General features: G+C 35.8%; 1 protein-coding gene across 1 annotated transcript; it reads right to left on the reverse strand.

Moving 5' to 3' along the window:
- Positions 1-12,897: 12,897 nt before the first annotated feature.
- Positions 12,898-15,394, reverse strand: LOC18447452 (putative disease resistance RPP8-like protein 2). The gene is given in 3 exon segments (XM_088850574.1): positions 12,898-13,452; positions 13,455-14,895; positions 14,928-15,394. Coding segments are annotated over 3 exon segments (2,331 nt in total). The 5' UTR covers positions 15,305-15,394; the 3' UTR covers positions 12,898-12,939.
- Between the last annotated feature and the right edge of the window lie 2,296 nt (positions 15,395-17,690).

Genomic DNA, 17,690 nt, shown 5'->3' on the forward strand with positions numbered 1-17,690 from the left:
TCCATCTCAAAATTAGAATTTTAAGAGAGGACTCATTTTCTAAAGTGTTACAAGCTACACTAATTCCAAATCTTGAAATCTATTTTTTTTCTCATGTTCATGCATATGGATGTCGAGATGATCAATTTGAGGATATTTGAGCATCAAAACAACTTCTTCTAGTAAAGTTTTTTATGTGGGCTTTAATTTGATGGTTAGAGTCTCGACTCTATATAAACTTTTTCTTTCGATAAATTGGTGCCCCTATCAAAAACTTAGAAGATAAAAATTTAGACGGAAAAGTAATTTGTGCGTAAGGGAAAAGTTCTTCTACCATGACATCATCTGACGCATTAAATTTATCACAAAATAGTGGTCCCACCAAAATTTAAAATTGAGAGTGTTGAAATTATATCTAAAAATTTATTTTATTTAATTTTTTTTTTTTAGATTTTCATTTACCCATTATGATTGAGATTTCTATTATAAAAAATTTAAAATTCAAAATTCATCTCTAAAATAGATTTCGGCAACATGACTCATATGAATAGACGAGAGGGTGGATTCATGAAAACCCTGTTTCATTCTAAATTTTCAAAGACCATTTTTACTCATGTTCATGTTGACCATGGTCGAGATTCTCAACCCTCAAAATTTAGAACCACAGATGGAATCTCCGAAGCGGAATCAATGTAAACAGAAGATGAGTCAGGAGACTCAACCAAACCTTGCCCATATTTTACTCTCCCATAAAGTTTGTCTCGTATGACCTAGAAGTATTTTTGTTATTTTATTGTACAAAATCACATCAATAAATAATTCGTTTTGTTATTTTACTCTAGAAAATCACATTAATAAATAATTTGTTTTAGACCTTTTATATAAGGGTGCAGTTTGTATAGGGACTACACTCTAAACAATCAAATTAGAGCCCACCTTCCAGTAGTGTCGAGAAGTGTGGTTTCAATATTGGAAATCTGTAATACCCTTACAATATATTTTCATATTTATTTATAAAGTTTAAAGGTTCGAAAATAGTGTAGATGGATAGATCTATGAAAACTTGAAAATATTAAAAATTAACGGTCCAAAATGTGTTACAAAATACACTATTTCCAAAACTTAAAATTCATTTTTTTTTCATGTCCATGCATCTTGATGTCGAGATGGTCAATTTGAAGATATTTGGACATCAAACAATCTCTTCTAATGGAATTTTTTAGGTAGGCTCAAATTTGATTGTTTAGAGATATAAACTTTTCCCTTTATATAATTGTTTATTCTCCTACTTGTTTTGTCTATTGAAACTTTGCAGGTACTTTGTTGATTTTTAAATAGAAAAAGAAGCATTGGTAGGATGGTTCCATTGGTTGTGACGATAAATGGTTAGAAAAGTAACAACTTATTGAAAATTTTGTTCTCTGGCCGTGTGAAATCACAATCTTGTCTGAATGTGCGGGCATTTCAAGGAGAAAAGGCACAGTAGAGATTGGCAGGGGGAAATGTTCTTAAAATGTTTATCTTGTTAATCATCTATGTCACCTCAAATGTAAAAAAGAAAGCAAAAAGTTAGCCTCAGGGTTGCGTGCAATTGGGATATTTACGAAAGGAATTGTATATTATAATAGCATTTATTTTTGGTGCAAGATTGTCATAATCATTTTATCCATATGATAGATTAAACTGTATTATAATATTTGAGAAATTTTGACTTTGTGTTTAATGAATGATATACCTCCAAATACCCTATATACCTCCAACTACCCTATATAATTGTGATCTCCCTATATAAAAAATAAAACGTCTCACTATATACATTATACATAACAGATCAACCGTTTATCATTTAAGGTTGTGGTTTCTATAAGGTTGCAACCTTCAACAATCCAATGAAGGTGCATCTCCAAATTTTATTGTAACATGTAATTTTGGTGTAAAAAATTTTTAGTACTATCTAAAAATCTATTTTTATATCTAATTATATAATTTTAAACTCCAAAAATGGTTAAAATGAAGTAGATTTACAAACAGATGAAAATCTTGAAAGTGGACGATCTAGATAATGTATTGCTAGATGCACTACTTCTACGACTCCAAATCTTTATTTTCTTTATATTCATACATCTCAATGTCGAGATGATCAATTAGAGGGTTTTTCAACATTAAAACAACATTCTCCGATGGATTTTTGTGGTGCATATGTAATTCTATATTTTAAGGTTGCAACCTATATAAACTCTTTCCATCGTTTAAATCTATATATTTTTAGTTTCAAAGTACACATATTTTTAGTTTCAGAATACTTGAAAAAGGACAAATTGTTAAATTATTAAAAAATTAGGTGTATTTTGATAAATTCTCTTTTGTAATATAATCTAATTAAACATTTTATGCTATGGTTTAGGTCTACATTTTAAACCATAGCATAAAATCTTTAATTAGATTATATTACAAAAGAGAATTTATCAAAATACACCTAATTTTTTAATATTTGAGCTATCCCTAAGTTCTCTTGGATGTATTTATTCCAAAATATATCATTTCTTGACTTGTTGCTCATCCATCTCAACATCATCATCTCAGCTACACTCATTCCATATGTATGTTGTTTTTTGACCTCCTAATATTTCAACCATGCCAATAGAACTTCCCTTTTAGTTTTATTGGTATGCAGCAATAACATAAGTCTCCAAATGCACATATCCACTTCATCTACCTAGCTCTAATTATATACGCAACTATCTTTCTCATTCTCTTCGATCTCATGTATTATTGACTCAAGATATCAAAAATAATCTCTTTTAGGTATTTCTTGGCCATCATTTTTCATTTTTTATTTATACTCATATTATTACCAAACTTGCATTTTATATATTCTATCTTCGTTCGACTAATGTTGAAACCTTTATATTATAGAGCATCCATCCAAAATTCTAACACATTATTGACGCAATCTCCAATCTCATTAATTAAAACTGTACCATCTGCAACAACATACACCACAATACCTTATGCTTTGCTTTTTAATGATAGGCAAAGGTAGAGTGAACTAGAGGGAGCATGTATTTGGAGATTGTCTATACCCAATTGGTAAGATGTTTATCTGGTGGTTATGTCTCTATATATTGTTAACAATTGATGTCTTTGAACACAAGGGTTCTTCCCAAAACTTTAAAAATAAACTTTGTGAAACCATAGTTACAGGGAGCGAGAACGGCTCAGGTTCCGGGAGCGGGAGCGTCAGATCGAGGGCTGTTTAAAGCTCCAGAGTTCAGGGAGCGAGTTTCGGTGAGGGTAAAAATTACAGATCGAGATCCCGTATGAACAGGGAGCACTTTCCCGATACATTGGAATCAAGGTCCTTATTTAACAGGAACGTGTTCCATGTAAAATAGGATCGTGTTCCCATGCTCATTAGGATCACGCTCCTATAGTCAACAGGAACGGGATCTCATTTAAATTGAGTCACTCCCCCATCTAAGAAAATTGCATTCTTATTTGGAATGGATTGTGCTCCTTTCAAGGTTGGATCGTATTCCGCTTAACTTGGAACCAATATCCGCATGTCCTCTCTCTCTCTCTCTCCCTCTCTCTATATATATATATCTCTCTCCCTCTCTCTATATATATATCTCTCTCTCTTGACCAGACATTCACCACCTCTTCAACCTCCCCACCCCTAATCCAATGGACCCATCTACCAAAACGTACCTCTCTTTCTAACTTCATGAACAGATTCGTCTAACTGCACAGTGAGTGGACTCTTTTTCTCTCCTCAGAGATCACAACAACAACAAAAATCTACATACCCATCTCAACCTCGCTTGCTAGCAGTTGGGGACCTAATGACGATCTCCAAAAGGCCAAACAAGCTCTGAAAATGGCTAAAATCTTTAATGAAAATTATTCACTGGATTGCAGGCAACTCCATGGTTGTGGAGCTTGGTGATAGTGAATGATTTTCTATAGGAAATCAAATAAAAAACCTTTGTAAAGGATTAGAAAAGCAAATTAACATTTTTAATGGAGTACTAAAAACTTACCCATCTGGAATTAGGGCTAGAATAGCTGCTTTGAGTCCTGAAGGCCCAATTTCTACATGTTTTTTAGTAGATAACCCTACTATTTTAATGGTAGGTAGCTTTGTTTTTGTTCATGGTGGGATCCTCCCTAAGGATGGAGTTCCGGGAACGTAGAGATCGCGATCATAAAATTCTAGGAGTGGGGATCTAATTTGCTTGGGAATGTGTTCCGTGAAACAGTGGGAATGAGATCCATGCGGTAGCGGGAGCGAGCTCTGTTGTTAATGGGATCGAGAATCCTAAAAGTAGGGGTGAGCTTCCAAAAAGTTGGGAATGGGTTCTGGACGAGATCCCAGCCACAGAGCACTGGAGCTAGGTCCTAGAGCAAGAGCGCCACCGTAGTTGGACGCTCTCGGTAACTATGTGTGAAACTTTCTTCCGATTTATCTTCTTCCGACACTTTGCATGACACCATTCCAGCTAAAGTGATGATGGAAAGTGGCAGGCCATCATACTCCTCCACCATGTGTCTTTTTGCCCTTTCCAATTCTTCATTCTAACTCTGAAATGCTCAAGGATATCCAATGTATCATAAGTCCAACATTTATTTGGTTCACAAATTCTCTATGGGACTGCATACTTCTTTTTTATTGTTGTTTTGTGTGGAAGTACTAAACTCGATGGGTTATTTTTTACAAAGAAAGTACGAGAAAAAAGGAACATGCAACAAGCTAGAAAAATAAAGCATGAAAGAAATAACATAAAAAGAGAACACTATAATTTACGTGGTTCGTCACAGATGTGACTACATCCTCGAACAAAAACAATCGATGTTTTTCACTAAAAAAAAAAAAAAAATTACAAAGTACTTACTTGATAAAACTAGAGACATAGAACTCAATCTCCCTCTAAGCCCTCTTCTCTCTATAATTTTCTCTCTCTACAAAATATCTGAAAAGATTCTCTTCTTTCCTATGCACTTTTTCTCTATATAAAATATTCTAACAAAGAGAGAAGAAACAAACCCAACGTGCACATAATGGCCCATTTACCTTTTCCCTCTAGTTTTTCTCTCTACAATACACCTTTATATGGGGAAAGAAAACCCCAAAAGTAAATATGAGACTAAAGCTTAACTTTATGGAATTCTTGATTTCTTTTCAACTTTTATGGAATCAATCACTATCTCATAAAAGATGGACTCTTATGACCATTTTAGTCTAATAAGACATTATCCCACAAAAAACAACTCATGCACAATAGAAAATTGGGTTAATAGCTATCTTAAAGAAATAGGAAAACAATCCCATATAAAATGAAATCAAGACAATAACTAATAAATCTCCTCATTGGCTTGAATTTCAAAATAGATTCACATCGACCGTCTTCTTCACATGTGCCCCTACATGCACTCACTTTAACAACACATTAGTCAGGTTCAAGCATAACTTGAACTTCTGTAATATAATCGGCTTTGTCAACATATCTGCATCATTCTTATTATTGTCAATTTTTAGTAACAAGATATCACCTTCAGTTATTGTCTCACGGATAAAACCTGGCATCAATATGTTTTGTCCTTACATGATATACATGTTTCATCATCAAATGTACTGCACTCTAACTATCACAATAAATAACAGTCACATCTTGTCGTAAGCCCAAATCACTTACATGCCCTCTAAGCCAAATGGTTTCTTTCACTTCCTCGGTAATTGCCATGTATTCGGTTTCAATTGTAGACAAGGCAATCACTGTTTGTAGCATCAACTTCCAACTAATCAGAGTTCCTGCAAATATAAACACATAACCTATAGTAGATCTCCTGCAGTCCAAATCACTCGCAAAGTCAACATCAACATAACTAATAACCTTATCCCCAAACTTGCCATCTTTATCAAACACCAGACCCACATCTAATTAACAAGCTCGAGAAACTGCAGATTAGCTAATCTCAATAACATATGACCCTAACATAATAAGCTCGAGCAACAGAAAAAAAAAATGGTCACCATGTTTAAAGAGAGAATGTGAGAGGAGAGGATAATGGATTGGGTTTTAGAATGCGAATGGAAAAAAATATGAGGGATGAATGTTTTGAGTTTTCAAAGACAACCTAAGAGGATGGATCAAGAAACTATAGGCAAAAAATGATAAATGAGAAAAGATTTAGGATTTTGTTTTAGAAAGAGGGGCAACTTGTTCTACTTGTCCCTCTAAAATAAATAAATAAGAAAAAAAAAAGAAAGAGCTAAATTCAAAAACAAAATTTCATGAGGTCTAATTTATTAAAATAAATATCTTAGAAGGCTTTTTTCTTAAAAAGCACTGTTGTTATTTATTTTTAAATAACTCGAGCTGAATCCGAGTACTAAGATCTATACAGAGCCGAGCCTAAGCTACTCGGCTTGGCAAGGAGTTGTGCCCAAGTAACTGTAAGGATATGGATCTCTCGTTACATATTGATACATATTATTATGGATGTATGGATATATATCTCTTGATAAGGTTAGGTATCTAGAAGATAGAGACCAAATTACTTGGTCATCAAGTTATTATACCATAATTATTTTATCTAATTGTGTGATTGTCCTCTTTATATAGAGATACTTATTGATGTAAATGTTCATCCAAAATAGTGAAGATGTAGCATGTTGGGCTTTGGATACATGGATGTAAGGCTTCGGCATGAACCACGTAAATGCTTTGTTCTCTCCATTCTCCATTTAATGTATGTGCATGTTCTCTCCATTCTCCATTCAATGTGTTAGCTCCATTCTCCATTTAATGTATGTGCATGTTCTCTCCATTCACCATTCAATATCTGTGCATATATGCTCCCACGAATTCTAACATGGTATCAGAGCCACAGACTCCTAGGCTCAGATCTGAGATCGCCAACCTCAGATCTGAGGTCAAGAAATTTCAACACCAATTCCCAACTTTCAAGATCATTGCAGGAGCTGACAATTTTGGTTGCCACAAACTCCTCGGCTCAAATCTGAGATCGCCAACCTCAGATCTGAGGTCGCAAAATTTCAACACCAGTTCCCAACTTTCAAGATCATTGCAGGAGCCAACAATTTTGGTTGTTATAGACTCCTCAGCTCAGATCTGAGATCGCCAACCTCAGATCTGAGGTCGAGAAATTTCAACTCCAGTTCCCAACTTTAAAGATTATTGCAGGAGCCGACAATTTTGGTTGCTCCCTCAAAGATTGAGTCCTCGCCTACTTCTCTAGCCATGAAATCCCCATTGAAGACCTCGTAACCAACATATTCTACTCCATAGCTCAAGAAATTGGGCGTTGAGTGAGTGACTCACACGGACGTGACGAGCCCTTCGAGACCAGAGGCTCTCAAACTCCACTGCCTTGCAAAGACCACCAACCAATGTCATACAACATATAGCATTGAAATTTTTCGACAAAACTAGTGCCTTTATCATCGCAGTATAAGCACATACATCAGGCTTGTGTGCTTTCTCTCACATCTGCCCCAATAGCGTGAATGCCTCATCCAACCTGCCTTCCCTACATAGCCCCTTGACAGGTATCATGAAACTGATGGACCAACCCATCTCTGTCAATGTCCTCAAACACAATCATGGCCAAGTCAACATGCTCAGTCCTAATCAATGCATCCATGACCCTGTTAATGACAAAAACACTGGGCTTTCACCCAAATTCTCTCATCTTTTGATAGACATAGTGAACCCAAAGGCCCTTCCAAATTCAGCATGAAGCCTAATGAGGAGCTCAAATTGTTTTGAGCGAACACCTCTCTCTTCTGGTTCCCTGGTTTTGTTCGACACTGATCTGATTGTTTGGGCTGAAAAATCAAACCCTAAATAAGCAAGCTGCCTCTCTCGAGACAGGGATAGAGGCGATCTTAAGATCTAAAAACCCACCTCCAGTTTCTCTCTCTATATGGAACCCACCTTCAATTTATCCCTTCGCCAAGCCACCTTCAATTTGTCTCTTGGCTCGGCCTCTGAGTCGACTTCATCGTACAAATACTCTTGTAGTGGGACTCTACCTCTTTCTTAAATCTCTCCAATGAGTTAGAGATTTCGTCGACCTGTGCCTCTAGATGACTCTTTTTTATCAAGAGCCCTGAATGTAATTTACAAAGATGAGAATCTAATGGAGGAAACGTGCTAGCATTCCTGCCGTCCTCTTTGATATCAATGGAGGTCGTAGCTGGAGGAACAAAGCTTCAAAAAACCCCTTGACTCAAGCCACGTCTTCCACGAGATGCGGTACCATAGCACGCCTTCCTTGTCGAGCTTCCACCCATTGTCTAGAAGCCCAATTTCATTAGTATTTTTTTTTACATGATTGTACTCAAAAGGAAAAAAAAACAAAACAAAACAAATTGTATTTTGCAAGTTGGGTGTTTCTTCGCATCCACACCCTACTTGAGGGGGTGAGCACATGAGATATGGAGAATAGGAGATATGGAGATGAAATGAGTAGAGATGAAGTCAACATCTCTACTGTCGCTATGTGGACAAGAAAATCCAAATTCTAGATCATTCCAACTACTATGCAAAGGGAAGTTATGGTTGATGATCAAGAGTTCCATCTCCAGATGAGGAGATGAAGATGATCGAATTTCTTAATCCTGGTTGATGATCAAGAGTTTTATCTTCAGATGAGGAGATGAAGATGATCGAATTTCTCGATCATGGTTGATGATCAAGTTTTCCGTTACTTGATCCCGTTTGATGATGGAGTTTTTTGTTACTCCATCATATGTGTTACTCGATCATGTTTGTTCCAAATGCTCATGTTTCAATCAGATGAGGAGATGAAGATGATCGAATTTCTCGATCTTGGTTGATGATCAAGTTTTCCATTACTTGATCTCATTTGATGATGGAGCTTTCCATTACTCTATCATATGTGTTACTCGATCATGTTTGTTCCAGATGCCTATGTTTCAATGATTGAGTTTTTTGTTACTCAATCATATTGGATGATAGAGTTTTCCGTTGCTTCATCCTGTATGTTGATCCTTTTCTTTTAGAGAGAGAAATCTTCTAGAAAGAAAAAAAGCTTCTGAGAGAGAACATCTTCAGAGAAGAAGACCCTAGAGAGAGAAAGTATCTAGAAGAAAGTAAAGAGCCCAAGAAAGGTTATTTCTTGAAAGATCCTAAAGAGAGAAAGTATCTAGAAGAAAGTAGAGAGCCCAAAAAAGATTGTTTCTTGGAAGACCATGGTAACCTATGAAATTTATCATAGATTTGATCATCACTTATTTTTTTGGCAACTTAATATTGTTCAAATTTCAGCTGCTTTGTGTCAAAGCATCTTGAGTTACACAAAGCATCTTGAGTTTGAGGGGGAGTGTTAGGATATGGATATCTCGGTTCATATTGATATACATCATTATAGATGTATCGATATATATCTTTTGATAAGGTTAGATATCTAGAAGATAGATATCAAGTTACTCATCAAGTTATCATATCATAATTATCTTCTCTAATAATATGATTGTTCTCTATATATAGAGGTATTTATTGATGTAAACCTTCATCCAAAATAGTGAAGATGTAGTCTGTTGGGCTTTGGATCCGTAGACGTAAGGCTTCGGTCTGAACCACGTAATGTTGTGTTCTCTTCATTCTCCATTCAATGTTTGTGCATGTTCTTTCCATTCTCCCTTCAATGTACGTGCATGTATGCTCCCACGAATTCTAAGAGTAACCCTACTCGACCGAGTTTTCAGTCGTCACTGCTTTGAATATATATATATGCTCGAAATGTACCTCCATAAGAGGTAATGCCTTTTGGTGGATCAAAAACCATGGAATAGTTTGTGCCCCAGTACTCCACTGAATTACTTGTGTTAGTCTATTTCTACCATGATCATTTGAGTGAAGATATGAGTTATGTAGAAGACTGAATGGACGTTTTTTCCTTATACAAATAGTGAGAGCAGGTTGTATAAGCTTAACTAAAACATTAATATAGAGGCAAAGAAAAAGGAGGTTTAACAGCTGTCTCCCCAATTGGTCCCAATCTACATACTGCACATAATAAATTTCTTAGGATATACGTTTATGTCAATATTGGGTGATAATGGCCTCATTTTATTTGATTCAACATCAAGTTTATATTTTCTTTGGCCCCCTTTCAAACTTGGAAGCTGTCTTTATGCTATATAGTCCTATTGAATAAGGTTTTCTTAGATATATATATTTTGTGGGCCCTAAGTCCTATCAAAGAAGTGGAACTTATTGCATATTGTGTGTGTGCATGCATTCATAACTGTTTTATTACTCATTAGGCTAAGGTCGTTCATGAGCTTAATGCTCTGCCAAGTTGTGATTCATAATTTTGATGGAGCAGCGTTTGAAGTCTTGATTCCTAAATCTTGTGATGGGTAATGCCCAACAAATTTGTCAAAATTGTTTGAAGTAACTAAAAGGGTTATGAAAAAAACAGCAAGATATATCTAATATCCCAAGTAAGGGTTTGACTTCAAAATTGTTTGAAGTAACTAAAGGGGTTATGAATTGCCAGCCTCTAGCGGTGGCAATCGGGTCGGATCGACCAGCCCACCTTTCGGATCAATTTGAATCGGTCCTAGGACCCATTGACACCCCCTACCCGCCTGCTTCCCAGGGCCTAACTCCATCTGTTCTTGCTTCCTTATATAGAACCTCTCAATCCGCTTGCTGTACTCACAACTTTTTGGGCTTTCCAGAAATTCCATAGTTCAACCCGATTTTAAACTTGTCTAGCCTAGCCCTTATTCTATTCTAATAAGGGTGGGGTTTGTATAATGTTGCCTCTTTATAATATAGAAGGCACACCTCTATAATTACTTAGAGATGTGGTTTCGGGTGTCGAACACCTTGTGATGGCTTAAAGATCTATTTATCTTTAGATATAAAATATAAAAGGGCGGTGTTACGCTAAACCATGTGGGGTGTAAACACATATCCTGCCCAACAAAAAGTTGACCACAATATAAAAAAGGCCTAATATTTTATGGGTGCGGTTTGTAGAGAGTTGAGGCTCTAAACAATCAAAGTAGAGCGTACAGGCTCTAAACAATCAAAGTAGAGCGCACCTTCACATAGTAACGAGAAATGTGGTTTCAATATTGGAAATCTTTGTGATAGTCTTAAAATATATTTTCATCTTTTAATTATAAAATTTAAAGCTTCAAACATAGTGTAGATCTATGAAAACTTTAAAATCTTAAAAATTGACGGTCCAAAATGTGTTACAAGATGCACTATTTCAAAAACTTAAAATCCATTTTTTCTCATGTTCATACATCTTGATGTCGAGATGATCAATTTGAGGATGAAACCGGGTAGGTAGGTCCCGACCCAGTTGCCCTAAAATCCCCATTTTCATTTTTATTTTTATTTTCTCTTCTTTTTTTAAGCTTATCTAATGTTGTACTTGGTCCCCGTAAATCCCCAACCCCTAAATATCTGTTGTATTTTTTATTTTTTATTTTTTTTATATTACTAATCCAAACAATCTAAGAATGATCCAGATCTCCAATCTTGCCAATCAGAATGGAGTTCATGAGTGGACAAACAGGCACACCGATGTATTTTTTAAAACATGTTAGTACTATATACACCTTTTGCTCTAAAAATAACATTGCACCATTAAATCCCCCTCTCTCTCTCCGGTTTTCCATTGTTACCGGTTCTTTGGATCGCATGGTTTGACATTAAAACGGTGTCCCAATCACATAACAATTTGATAAGAACAACTTCGTTACTTATAAATAAAAGACAACATAAGATTTTTGTTTTCGGTGCTTCAATTGCTTTTGAATCGACCTCTCCATGTTGCGCACTCAAAAATACCATCCATATATATGCGAAAATACGTTTCAGAATTGTATACTACGAGACCATTTATTTTTACCTCTCCATGTTGTGGATCAAATTCACAAAGTGACACAAAATTGGATGGGTCGCGCCAACTGGTTTTCAAAAAAATTGTTTAGATCCACAAATCACTTATCTAGATTGGCGATTGGATTGATTTTCTGATGTGAGAATCGGTCCATTAAAATAAAAATAAAATTGAAATTTTAAAAAATAATAAAATTGTGTTGGAATCCGAATCGCTCGCTTCCTTTATTGACAGAACTAGGAGAGTCCACTTGAGTCTGTTGCTACGATTCTCAGTTCGGATTCACACTTTCCGATCCGAATTTTAAAATCACTGCCCCAAGCTAACACAAAAATTATAATGTTACAAGTGGAGAGCCAAATCACAAATAACATGTGTGCAAATATGACATTATTTAGAGCAATCCATTACATTATCTGATAAAAAACCAAACAAATTGGACTAAACCTAAAACCATGACATGATTTAGATTACATAAGAAGTACAAACGAAAAAACAAAAACTGATAACATTCAAGGAAAAAAGAAGAGTAATCTACGTACGGACCTTAAAGTTTTAGGTAAAATAGAAAATGCTCCACTTATATGCATAAATTACAAAGAAGGTAGCTCAACTCTCTATTTTTTTTTATTTTTTTGGAAAATCCAAATTTTGATTTATTTGTTTTTTAGTTTTTTTTAGTAAGGCAGTGCCCCAAGCTTTACATCACTGCCCCACTGACGAAAAAGCTAAAAAAAATTAAAATTTAGGTTGACCGAGAGGAGGTTTTGGAAAGAATAAAAAATTAAGTTGACCGACCTTTGTAATGCATATTACCAAAAATTTAAGGGTCCATAAGTGAATCTCTCAAGAAAGAAAGAAGCAAACTTCACAAAAAAAAATAAAAAAATAAAAATAAAAATAAAAAAGAAGAAGAAGAAGAGATACCTATACACAATCACGTTTGTGCATGGCCAGCTCAAAGCTAGAGAATGAGAGATGAAGCTTATGCCAAACACGGAGGAGAAGGTAATAACTCAAATATTTGAATGAAGCCCTACATCATATCGACACGAGTGGGATGTGACTTATTTTGTAATAGTCTTCTCCTTTGCATGGCTGGAGCCTTTTCTTGAAATCAGGTGGCATCCATTTACAGTGCAAGTGACGGAGGGCATGGAGGTGTTGAAACCCTTGAGGAAGCATCTTCAGTTTTGGGCAATTAGAAACTTTCAGGTAAGAAAGGCAAGGGATGGATCCCTCCTCTATCTCCCCCCACTCCTCCCAATCATAAAACCATTGGATAAGGAGTATTTTGAGTGATGGAAAAGATCCCCTACTACAAACTCCAATTCTTCTACCTCTGTATGCACCATACATGCGAAGGTAGGATAGGTTAGGAAGGGATCGGAGAGCAACAATGGGGTCATCACTTAACCTACTATTCAGCAAGGTTAACTTGGTGAGGCGACTGTGGGATAAACCATCACCAGAATACTTTGCAGCCGCATTTCTAATCGTAGGGACAATAGAGCTGGAGGAAGCTGCAAAATTGGTGGATCTGTAGAAGAAAACAGATCCATCTTAAAGGTCAAAGATGTGAGTTGGGGCATCTTGTTTGTTGACGCATAAAATAATTCATAGCAGGAGGAATGCATTTCCCATAAGACTTTTAACTTGCGCAGTCTGATCAGGTGAACGAGTTCCTTAACCAAAAGCTCATTGTTTAGTGTTATAAGACCGAGAGTGCGTAAATTTTGCAGGCTTCTGATTGCGTTGGGTTGCACAATAATGCCTCCAATGGGGCAAATTACATTCGCATGCTGCAGTTCTTGCAACTTTGGTAACTTTTCAGGAAGCTTTATTTCCACATTTATAACTTCTTCACTTTTTTGTATGCCAATATGCCTCAAATGTACTGAAACATCTCTCAATTCAATCAATTCAATCGTTCTCGGACGATTCCGGAAAACAGCCAAATGCAATACTCTCAATTTCCTCGAGTTATAAGTTAGTGGTTCCATATACGAGAGTGTTTCTTCTTCACTGAATGAAAAGCACAAGACAGCGAACTCGTAGATACTCTTTATTCTGAAGAACTTTCCAAGGATTACCGACCATAAAGAAGCGACGAGTTCCTTGACGGCACGAATTCACCCACCCCACCATAGAATTCACCCGATATCTCTTCCTTTTGACGGCACGAATTCACCCACCCCACCATAGAATTCACCCGATATCTCTTCCTTAGCAATTGGGATTGCAAACTCCCGTACAACATCATGAACTCCGCAGGAAGAGATATGTTCAGCTTGGTCACCAACCACTAGCAGCATGCTTCTGTCAATTAGCTCTTTAAAGTATTCATCAGCCACATCCAATGTGAATTTCCCAGGCCTGTTGTCAACAAACCCTTCGGCTACCCATAGTCTTAAAAGTCCATTCTTTTTAATCTCATAATCCTCTGGAAATAAACAACAATACAAGAAACATGACTTGAGATGTACAGGGAGATCACTGTAACTAAGTAAAAGGACACGAGAGACTTTACCACCACCTTCACGGACCTCCCATTCCGAATCTTCAAGAATCCTCCTCCATTCGATATGTGTGAATGGCTTCCTTGACATGATGCCTCCCATGACGACGATGGCCAAGGGGAGGCCATCGCATCTTGACACAAGGCTTTTTGCCAAATCTTCAAGCTCATTGGGACACCTTCTTCCTGCCCTATTTCGAAATGCCTTCTTACAGAAAAGATCAAAAGCGTAAGTTTCCTTCTGTGGCTCAACAAAGTGGGTGTGTTGCTCTATGTCTACCATGGCGGCAACACGGCTATCACGCGTTGAGATTATTATTCTACTTTGTTTTTCGTTCTCTGGCAAAGCAGAATTGATGAGATTCCATACTCTGCCATGCCAAACATCATCAAAAACTACCAGAAAACTTTTCTCCTTCACATGATTGTTGAGATCGTTCAATAGTCGAGACTCAACTTCTCTCTCAGTTTCACCTGATCTCCCTTCGCCACTTCTTGCCCCCCCCCCCCAAATTCATTGAGAATACGTTCAAGTATGTCCGCAATCCTAAAGGATTGCGACACAGTGACCCATGCACAATAGGAAAAACTGCTCTTCATGGAATTATAAACTCTCTTTGCAAGAGTGGTTTTCCCCACTCCACCCATCCCTACCAATGAAAGCACTTGACGTTTTGGGTTTTGATTTAATAACCAAGACTTTATTTCACTTACCGGCTTGTCGATCGCCGTGATACCATCTTCCTCCATGGAAGAAAAAGTGAGACGTGGATCTTGCCAATGTTCGATTGAATCATTTGAGGATGCTCCTTCTTCTCGTTCCGCTTCCAACTGGTACCTCGACCTCCCATCAGAAATTTCTTGAACCCTCCTCCTAATGCTCTGCATCTCAGTCGCGAACTTATGATGGACAATCAATTTCTTGGCAAATTTCAAGCAACGATTTTGTCCACCACGTTGCTGTAATTCTTCATCTGAATGTTGAACCCATCGAGGATATCATCAGCATCGTAGGAAACCTCTCTAACACATCTCACCCAATCTTTGAGTTTCTCATCTCTGGCTTTTTTTTTATCAGCACTTTGCAGGAACACTTTTATTCTCTGGAGCTCGTCTCTAATCCAAACAGGGTCTTTGCGCACTCCGCAGAGGAGCTGAGCTTCCGACGCGATAAAATCATTCAACCTTTCCAAGAGAAATGCTACAACAACCTGTGCCATCCCTTTGCTCCCCAAAAACTAGACTCTCGAGTGCTTGTGGTTAGCTTTTGTGTGTTTGCAATGAGAAGAATCTATAGTCTGTTTTCGTTTGGGAAGCAAAGAATGTGAAGGTGGCTATGCACACTACTTAGAAAGCGCAAGCTTTCTATGCCTCCCCTACAGCATAAAATTTATATACTTACCCTTATCTAACCGTCCATTCTGAATGGAAGGTTAAAATTGTCCCAATCACAATATCTTTACACTATTTTATTTTTAATTTTTTTGCTATAAACTATTTTGACACCAAATTTTAAACATACAATCCTTTATTAAACTCGCACTAATGAGAAATATTAAAATATTTCTAATCAAATAAAATAACCAAAATACCCCTAAAAATTTTAAGGGGTATTTTTAGTTATTATATTTTATTTAAAAAATATTTTTAATATTTTTTATAGGTGCACGCCAATGAGAAGATGGCACGTACCAAATTTCATATTCATACAATTTGTATAAAAAAAACTAAAAATAAAATATTTTGAGATGTCTGATCTAAAAATCAAAACTCTCTTGATCAAAATTGGACGGCTGGATGGTAGGGAAGCATAAATCTTCTATGCTGTAAGGGCAGTATAGAAACCTTTCCCCCTCCTAGAAAAAAGTCTTTGAAAGGGGGAATGGTCATCCATTTAGTTTAAACTGTCGCATTTGTGGTACATTAACTGGTTAACAATTGCATTATTGAGAAAGAGAGAGACCAGTCGTTTACACCCAGTTATTAACAATTGCATTTCTGGTAGATTGAATTATTAACAATTCCAACCATTGTGTTGTTTTCAATGGAAATAGGGAAGAAGCTTCGCATTTGAGGATTTTTCATCTAATATTACCAAAATGCCACTTATGCTAAACTAATTAAAAAAAGAAAAGAAAATACAAGACAGTTTGATTTGGGCTGCTTCGGTCATATTTGGGTCTGTTTCGAGTTTGCTTCGGGTCTACTTTGGCCAGCAAAAAAATAGCTATAAAAATAGTTTTTTTTTTATTGTTTTCATTAATTGTATATGAAAGAGACCAGGTCCTCACACACCAGCAATTACCAATTGCATTTCAGGTAGATTGAATTATTAACAATTCAATATCATTATGTTGTTATCAAATGGAGATGGGAAGAAGCTTCGTAATTGAGTATTTTTCAGTTCACCGAATCTTACCAAAATGCGACTTATGCTAAACCAATTAAAAAAAGAAAAGATAAGATAAGAAAGCCTGCCGCTTCTGTAGATTCAGGCTGCTTCAATCACCGCTTCTGCTAGCAAAGAAATGGCTATATAAAAGCATTTTTTATTTTTTATTTTTTATTTTAAATTTTGTATTATTTGTATATACTTTATATATAACTATCTAATTTATTTATACTAAATTAAAAAAAATCTGAAACCTTCTTCAAAATTGCTTCATTTTTTTCACCAAACACAAAAAGACTCTGAAGCAGACAACAATGATGTAAACAGATGAGCAGGAGACTCATCCAAACCTTACCCATATTTTACTCCCCATAAAGTTCATCTAGTATGACCTAGAGATATTTTTGTTATTTTACGATAGAAAATCACATTAATAAATAATTAATTTTTTTATTTTACCGTAGAAAGTCACATTAATAAATAATGGTTTTTTGAAACCACATTTCTCGATACTATTTTGGTCAATTTATTTTTTACAAATTATTTTTTTCATATTTTTATTAGATTCTCCTATTTTTAAAACACACACGCCTAAAATTTTAAATTATTTGAATTTGTAGAAAACAAATTAAAATTTAAATATGAAATAAGGTCGTGACCATCAAATCGGCCCAAACTCAATCTGAGTTGTTGGACTCGTATATTCATATGAGCTAATATGCTAATCTCAGTATTTTCCACATATATATATATATATATATATATATATATATATATATATATATATATATATATATATATATATATATATATATATATATATATATATGAAAAATTTTATATAAGGATGCAATATTAAAATGTAGAATTACATATGCACCT

The sequence above is a fragment of the Amborella trichopoda genome, chromosome 10, assembly GCF_054954075.1.
Source record: "Amborella trichopoda isolate Santa Cruz 75 chromosome 10, AtrichopodaSantaCruz75HAP2 v2.0, whole genome shotgun sequence".
NCBI lineage: Eukaryota > Viridiplantae > Streptophyta > Magnoliopsida > Amborellales > Amborellaceae > Amborella > Amborella trichopoda.